The following is an 8,673-nucleotide window of genomic DNA, read 5'->3' as shown; positions in this document are numbered from 1 at the left end:
GCCAAAAAGAGTAGTAAACCCCTTAAAATGACACAAAATAAATTAAGGTTTTTTTTTTTTTTTGGGTGCAAGGGGTAAATAAGTAAGGAGTATAGGAGAAGTAGGTGGTCGCCTTATAGTTATACCCCAAAGTCTACCAAATTTAAACATTTATAAAACTAATGGTCTGTTTGGATTGAGGGAAAGGAAAGATGAGTAGAGTAGAGTGGAGTAAAATTGGCCTAAAATTAGCCAATTTTCAGCCAACTCTACTCTACTCACCTCCACTCTTTCTCCCTCCCCCCCTCAATTCAAACAGGCCTTAAGATGTATTTTCTTCTCTCTCTTACCATAAAAGAAAATTATGGATAGGAGAATGTTCTCCTTAAAAGATGAAATTCAAATAAGGTTTAACATATGAGAAATGTTATATCTACAACATTTTCACAATAAATCATAAGTGATAAGTTGTTAGTTATTATGGGTGGGCAGAAAAGCAATTTATGCTATGTTTGGAAGTTTGGAGGGAGAGGAGTATAGGAGGGAGTACAGGGGAAGAGAGTAGTGAGGATGAGAGTAAAGCGGAATGATTATCCTCCACATTGTTTGGATGTTTTTAAAATTAAGTAAGGGGGAGGGGAATAATTAGCCTTTTCATAATATATAGTAAGAGTAAATTTGGTAATTCATTTGGTAAAAAATTTCTATACTTTACTCTCCCTCCAAATTTCTCTAATTTTGGAGAATTAAAAATGAGTAGTTAGAAGTAATTAGAACCTCTCCAAGTCCCTCACTCTCTTCCCTTAAAAAAATACAAACAAGGTATAAGTTCCAACTCTCTCCTTAGCATCTTGGGACAAAGCCCATGGGATCTTTTAAAGGGCTTCATTTTCTTTTGCCAAGTAAGAAGAATAAGAGTGAGTCACAATTCCACCTTACAACTCCTAAGATAGCTTTGGGACTTGTAAAATCAACACCCACTTCTTCCTTAATAGTGTGAGTCAAAGTCTATAGACCCCTTAAAAGGGTTTTCATTTTCTTTTACAAAGGGGAAATAGAGGGGTACATGAAGACTTTATAGGTGTAAGATCAACCCCACTGTAAAACTCTCAAAGTAATTTAAACACATATAGACTATCCAACTCTCTCCCAAAACCCATAAAATAAAAATTAAATTGTCAAGAGTAGTAAACAATATAATACTATAAATGTGAACAATATTTTTTTTTTTTTTTTTGGGTGCAAGGGGTAAATAAGTAAGGAGCATAGGAGAAGTAGGTGGTCGCCTTATAGTTATACCCCAAAGTCTACCAAATTTAAACATTTATAAAACTAATGGTCTGTTTGGATTGAGGGAAAGGAAAGATGAGTAGAGTAGAGTGGAGTAAAATTGGCCCAAAATTAGCCAATTTTCAGCCAACTCTACTCTACTCACCTCCACTCTTTCTCCCTCCCACCCCTCAATTCAAACAGGCCTTAAGATGTATTTTCTTCTCTCTCTTACCATAAAAGAAAATTATGGATAGGAGAATGTTTTCCTTAAAAGATGAAATTCAAATAAGGTTTAACATATGAGAAATGTTATATCTACAACATTTTCACAATAAATCATAAGTGATAAGTTGTTAGTTATTATGGGTGGGCAGAAAAGCAATTTATGCTATGTTTGGAAGTTTGGAGGGAGAGGAGTATAGGAGGGAGTAGAGGGGAAGAGAGTAGTGAGGATGAGAGTAAAGCGGAATGATTATCCTCCACATTGTTTGGATGTTTTTAAAATTAAGTAAGGGAGAGGGGAATAATTAGCCTTTTCATAGTATATGGTAAGAGTAAATTTGGTAATTCATTTGGTAAAAAATTTCTATACTTTACTCTCCCTCCAAATTTCTCTAATTTTAGAGAATTAAAAATGAGTAGTTAGAAGTAATTAGAACCTCTCCAAGTCCCTCACTCTCTTCCCTTAAAAAAATACAAACAAGGTATAAGTTCCAACTCTCTCCTTAGCATCTTGGGACAAAGCCCATGGGATCTTTTAAAGGGCTTCATTTTCTTTTGCCAAGTAAGAAAAATAAGAGTAGTAGACGAAGGCCTTATAGATGTAAGTCACAATTCCACCTTACAACTCCTAAGATAGCTTTGGGACTTGTAAAATCAACACCCACTTCTTCCTTAATAGTGTGAGTCAAAGTCTATAGACCCCTTAAAAGGGTTTTCATTTTCTTTTACAAAGGGGAAATAGAGGGGTACATGAAGACTTTATAGGTGTAAGATCAACCCCACTGTAAAACTCTCAAAGTAATTTAAACACATATAGACTATCCAACTCTCTCCCAAAACCCATAAAATAAAAATTAAATTGTCAAGAGTAGTAAACAATATAATACTATAAATGTGAACAATATATATTCGTAAGCCTTGCTCTGCACTAAGATGCTTATTCTTCGATGGAGTCGGAAGCTTATGAATAAAGTCCCTTCAACCATTACTATAGTCAGTGTCAATTTTTTAGTAAGTATTCCATCTTTTTAAGCCTCCAACTCTCAACTCTGCACATTGCAAGATTATGAACTGAAAAAAAAAAAAAAAGGAACCTCTCAACTTGGCACTTGTCCTACTCCTTTTATTGTCCTCAAGTACCCACAATGAATTCCTCTTCTACTGAAGCAAATCCCCACTCATAAATTTCCATCTATGCAACATTTTTTTTCCCTTTCATTATTTCTATTTCAAGTTATTCTATTAACATAACATTTTTTTTAATCATAATTCTAACATGGTAGATTGTGAATAATTACCTATTTTGGACATAACAAATTTCTCACGTTTCTTTTTACAACTCACAATTTATCATATTAGAGTTACGACAAAAGAAAATTATGATACTTCGTTAGGTAAGAGCTTGGGCCAATATGCTTTGGGTATGAGCTCGAGTCCTCCATTAGCTGTGTGTTGTGGCTTTTTTATACCTTACTTGCAAGTTGTTCGCTTAGATCATTGATGATTATAGTGTAGGATTTTAGTTTAAGAGTATTTAGGGTGCTATTATGATTATCGCCTGATAAGGGTGGAACACTATTCAACCTATCTAACCATTTTTTGCTCAAAAAAATGAAAGAGAAAAAAGGAAAGAAAATTATGGTCCCAGATCTTCTCTTCTAAGTATGCAACCAACTCTTTCCTTGCCCCTCGTGGGGCTACCCTTGTCTACAATACAAAAGAACAAACAAACAATAAAATACGTCTGTGTCCGGAATGTAACCGTTGAATCCAGCTACAATTCCACGTCATACACTGGTTTCCTCGTGGATCGTGACCCTCTGACACGCATTGGATTCACATACAAAGCCTAAAACATAGTTTAAAGCCCTGAAGTGAAACCCCACGCCCCAACTTCTTCTATTCTGTGCTACTCCTCACTGCTCACCATGCACCCTCATGTCTCTCTCAGCCGTTCGATTTTAGTCAAAATAAACCTCTTTTTCTTTCCCACCTTAAAAAACCCAACAGCTCCCAACTAAACCAAACTAAACTTAAACTAAAAGGGAGCTCAAAAACCCTTCTGCTTACATATAGTTCTTCAACTTTTACACACACCTCAAAAGGAGCTCTCTTTTCTCTCTCTCTCTCTCTCCAAATTTTTTTTTTTTGGTTATCTCTTTTGGGTTGGTTCAGATATCCTTTTTTCTTGCTTTCTTTGAGATTGGTCTAAGTGGGTTTGTGTTGTTGTTTTGGAAGATTAAGGATTTCATACTGGGATTCAATGGCTATGCTGTTGCTTTTCTTCCTACTAGCAGTCTCTGTGGTTTCTGCCGATGAAGGTGGGCTTCTTTCTTTCTATTTTTGCTCTCATTGTTTTCCTTTGTCTTTTTGTTTGTATTATGACTTCTGGCTATCCATTTTCTTTGCTGAAACTGAGCTTTTGTGTGCTCACTAATGGCTTAACTTGCTTTATTATTCTATATATGTTTAACATTTTATGATTTAAAACTAATGGGTCCCATTCCCCTATACCATTTTTGATGTACTATCTGCTAATAGCCTTTTCTTTTCTTCCTTCCCCTTTCAATTTGCATTATATGTGTGCTTGATGTGTTTTCTATGTGGGTTTGCCTCTATTTTTATGGGTATCATATAACTTTTGTTGAAACTGAGCAATTTCTTTTCCTTCATCTTTAAAATGGGTGAAGTAGTAGTTCTTTTTATGTGTCCCATTGATTCAAACTCAGTTATGTAAAATGCCCCCTTTTATATTTTCCTCTATAATTGTATAATGTATTGGATAAGTATAACTATTGAGTGATTTGAACAAACAGTTTGTTGGAGAGAGAGAGAGAGAGTGAGAGTGAGTGTTAGAGAGGAGTGGTCTGGTCTTTGACTTTCAACTGGCCAAAGCAGGAAGTCTCTGTAGCAAATCTTTCCCTTTTATTTTAAAATCTCTGATCTGTCCTTAAGGCTCTTTAATGGGCTATACATTATTGCGCCCCAGCTCACTTGTCAGCGCTTTAGCACCTTATACTACATTTCCAAAGAAAATGTGGGACCAAAACATCTTCTGTATGAATTGGAAAACCATGTAGTTCTTATTCAAAAAAGGGTAGTATTGTCATTCTGATTCTGGAATCTAATATACTGGACGGTTGGTCCACCGTATTATGTCCATAAGCCCACACCTTCCTCAACTATTCTGAATATGGAATTGGCTATATCTAAATGACACAGATCTAAATCTTGGGGCATTTTAGATTACAACTATTTCATAGAACGAGGTGGGGTGATTGTAATAGTATGGTCTTAGTCATCTTTTCTCTATTGTACTTTTTTAGGGAGTTGTATCTTAGGAAATTATGGCTGGGGACCACAGTTCATGAAGCAAAGGTCATTAGTTCGAATCTCCCCTTCCTCCTCCCTGGTAAATGACCAAATTGTCTCACAAGAATCATTTTATCTAACAATTCTCTCCTCACCTAAATTGCCCTTATTAAGTGGGGTCCAACATGTGGGAATATATATATATATATATATATATATGTTTTTTTATAGTCCCCCCCCCCCCCCCCCCCCAAAAAAAAAATGCAGTATCTTCAGTTAGAAAAAAAAAAGTGTTCCAGGATTCTATTTAACGGTTAAAATTTTATTTCTTGGATTTATGTACAGAGTGCCACGTAATTTCTGGCGTGGCAGGCCTCCTAATATGATAATTTGTTGGAAGCAATGCTACAAATCATATGTGATGCTCACCGACCAGCCAGCCAACATTTAATAATTTGTACCTTCTTGCCAAAAATTTATTGATATGCAGTTATGAATCTGTTCTAACGTATGCATTGGATCTTTTTTGCCAAAATATTATTGATGGATTAGGAAGGAACAAGCTGTGAATGACCTTGAAGTCTGTCATGAATGAATGCCAGGTGTTAAGGTGGTGAGCAACTGAGCACCACATCACTTTCCACCTAGGAAATTATGTGGTTTCTTAAGCTTGGTCTAGATGTCTTAAATCATTTATATACATTTTAAGTTATGGGATTACAACCCCATTCCCTCTCCCTTGTGTGTGTATGTGTGTGTGTTTTTCTCAAAAAAAGAAAAAAGTTATGGGATTATAAATTTGAAATTTTCATGTGTGGGACCATGCAATTTGTGCTCTTAGTTAATGTTTGTTATTTTCTAGAAGCATCTAAATACTAGGATACTGTTTGTTTTCTTTGATTAACAATCAGAGGTAAGCAAAGCTCCATTATTTTGATATATGAATGTGCTACAGATGGCCAAAACTTTGATTCGGATGATGGCATTCTGTTGTTATATATATATATATATACACACACACACACACACATATACAAACCCAAGTATGGTCCAGATATATAGCATCCTTAATTTTGTTGGCTGCTCATTCTCTTTCTAATTATCACTCGTCTGGAAGCCCATCATAGCTGTTTGATTGTATAATTTTTTATGTCTTGAACAGAAGAGGAAAACATAAAAATCCAGATCTCAATAGCAAGATTAGTAAATTATTGTCATCCATCAGATTTTTCCAGTAGCAGACATACAATGATCTCAGAATTTTATAATGCCTGGTGTCCTGTGTATTTCTATAATTTAAAGACTGTTAACTTTAGTTCTAGTAAGTGTTACGATATCTAAGATCAAATCAGTCCTCAAGCTTAATACCTGACTTCGGAGGGACAATGAGCCCCATAATCTAGGGGCTGATCATAACATACCCCTTCCAACTAAATATTGGAGTGACAATTTTTGCTCATTGCTTTATGATGATTCTTAACTGGAGTTGGTCTGATTGGATTGGGTCTTACCCAGGTGTTAAACTAGACCCACTTAGAGTAGATGGATGTTTGGTAGTATCTGAGTTTATATATTCTGTTTACGTTTGATCAAACATGTATTTGTGGTTGGCTATATCATCAGCTTTACTGGTGAGACTTAACACACTAAATATTCTTGTTGATTATTCAGAAACTATGTGAATGGTAGATGATCATTTGGGTTTACCTCATTGTACCGTATGTAGCTTAAACTATCACACAGTAACCAGTGTTATTGCAGTTTTTTTTTTTTTTTTTTAAATTTTTTTGTAGCTAGTTTGTTAGGATTATAGGATGATATTGAGAGTCTTCTGTTGGAATATAATTAACTTTATCCTTGAAACTTAGAGCTTAAAATCTGCTTGTTGTGATTGATCATAAAGTATGTGAATGGGTGACTATCATTTGATCAAGTCGATATTATAAGAAGGCCAACTGATGATATTGAAAATCTTCTGAATGATTAGATTCTTTTTACTCTCATCTCAATAATGCATACATGTTTGATTGTTTGTCCACATTAAACTATGGCTTTGTTGCACAAAGGATCGTATTTAAGTGTTGTGCTTTATTGAATATGGAACATAATCTGTTTCCCATGGACAAGGTATATGTCTAAGCCTTCAACCTTGTTTTTCCTTTTGCAGATGCCTTCATTGGAGTGAATCTTGGTACAGACGTCTCTAACATGCCAAGCCCAACTCAGGTAGTGGCCCTTCTTAAAGCGCAGAATATTCGACATGTCAGGCTCTATGATGCTGACCGAGCCATGCTCCTTGCCCTTGCCAACACAGGCATCCAGGTGACTGTTGCTGTTCCCAATGACCAGCTCCTTGGTATTGGTCAGTCCAATGCCACTGCAGCCAACTGGGTTACTCGTAATGTTCTAGCTCATGTCCCTGCTACCAACATTACAGCAATAGCTGTTGGATCTGAAGTCCTAACGACCCTCCCAAATGCTGCTCCAGTCCTAGTCTCAGCGTTAAAGTTCATCCACTCTGCCCTTGTTGCCTCTAATCTAGATCGCCAAATCAAAGTCTCCACTCGCATTCAATGCATATTTTCAGCAGATGGCTAAATCTCCTGGGACCTGTGATTTTAAGGGGGTGGCGACCATCACTACAACAGATCCAAGTATGATTTTTGTAACTTGATCCTTAAGACTGTTCTGACAAAACCATGTTTTAATGAGAGTTGCTATAAATCAAAGAAAACGCTTTTTCATTTTTATTTGTTTTTATACTTGCACCTTAATAGTACTAATGTTTGTTTTTTGCCAATTCTTGCAGGTCATGGTACTTGTATAGTTCCCGGAAGGTATGAACTGAAACTTTTAATTATATGGTTCTGTGCTACTTACCTCTATGTTAATTGCTCAAAATCTTTATTTTGTCCAATGAACATCCATTTATACTTCTTGATTACATCTTAAAAGTTTTGAAATAAGTTACATATTATGGCACTGAACTTTTCTGTCTATTTGTGAATGTAGTGTTGGGAAAAATGGCACGATCGTAAATGGCACATCACTGGCCCCATCTTCCAATTCTACCATTCTGGCTGCCTATCACAATTTTTCCATGGTGATGGTTCTTTCACGAGCTCTGTGATTGTAGGCATTTTAGTTTTGAGTGCAGTTTTATTGTGAAAACTTCATGCATTTGTTTGCAACTCTTTCGACAAATGTTGGATTGTTCAGAGATATATGCGATTCTGCATCTGTTGAAAAAACTTGCAGCATACCCAGTTTTGTTCCTCTGGAAGAGGATTTGAAGGGTCATATATATATCCGGCAAGTAGTTAGTTGATAGTGATTTATCTATTGGATTCTGTACAAACAAACCGGAAGGGGATTAAGTGGGGGATTTTTGGTGTAACTAATCTTGTTGAGGCAAAAATTTGGTTTCAACTAACGTATTCTCTGAAGGGGGTGAAAATTGTGGTACATGTGATCTTCATTTGGTCCCCCAATATGTTGGGAAGTTGTTTGCTTCTCAACAATGTTGCTGTAACTTACATTTCGATTCTGTAGTGCCTTTCAATGCAAAAGATTCTGGATGGGCCCTATGGTTGACCAAAATTCCGATCATGGGTTGCCTAATTTGTAAACCCGGCTGTAGCTAGTTAGCATGATAATAAAAAGTGCGTTCATCTGAACTATGGGTGCAGATCAGAGACATTTGCTTTTCTTCCTTTTCACTATCTCTTTCAACTCTTTTCTTGCCTTCTCTCTATTCATTTTTTTTTTTGGCTTCGTAAACTCTCTTTTCATTTTTGTGCGAAAATTTTCTACTCTTACAAACAAATTTGTAGATAAATAGGAAGTAAATAGGAAGTAGCACAAGCACTATCATTTTTTTTTTTTTTT

The 8,673-nt window shown here is 35.9% G+C and overlaps 1 protein-coding gene across 1 annotated transcript; it reads left to right on the top strand.

Moving 5' to 3' along the window:
* The first annotated feature begins 3,404 nt into the window (after positions 1-3,404).
* On the top strand, positions 3,405-8,462 carry LOC111993341 (glucan endo-1,3-beta-glucosidase 3). Its single transcript, XM_065765421.1, is given in 5 exon segments — positions 3,405-3,794; positions 6,953-7,349; positions 7,351-7,439; positions 7,595-7,622; positions 7,798-8,462. Coding segments are annotated over 5 exon segments (690 nt in total). The 5' UTR covers positions 3,405-3,736; the 3' UTR covers positions 7,916-8,462.
* Positions 8,463-8,673: the final 211 nt, after the last annotated feature.

The sequence above is a fragment of the Quercus suber genome, unplaced genomic scaffold (genome assembly GCF_002906115.3).
Source record: "Quercus suber isolate HL8 unplaced genomic scaffold, Cork oak 2.0 scaffold_625, whole genome shotgun sequence".
NCBI classification, from domain to species: domain Eukaryota; kingdom Viridiplantae; phylum Streptophyta; class Magnoliopsida; order Fagales; family Fagaceae; genus Quercus; species Quercus suber.
The sequence above is the reverse complement of the archived record's forward strand: the minus strand, read 5'-3'. Positions and strand labels throughout refer to the sequence as shown.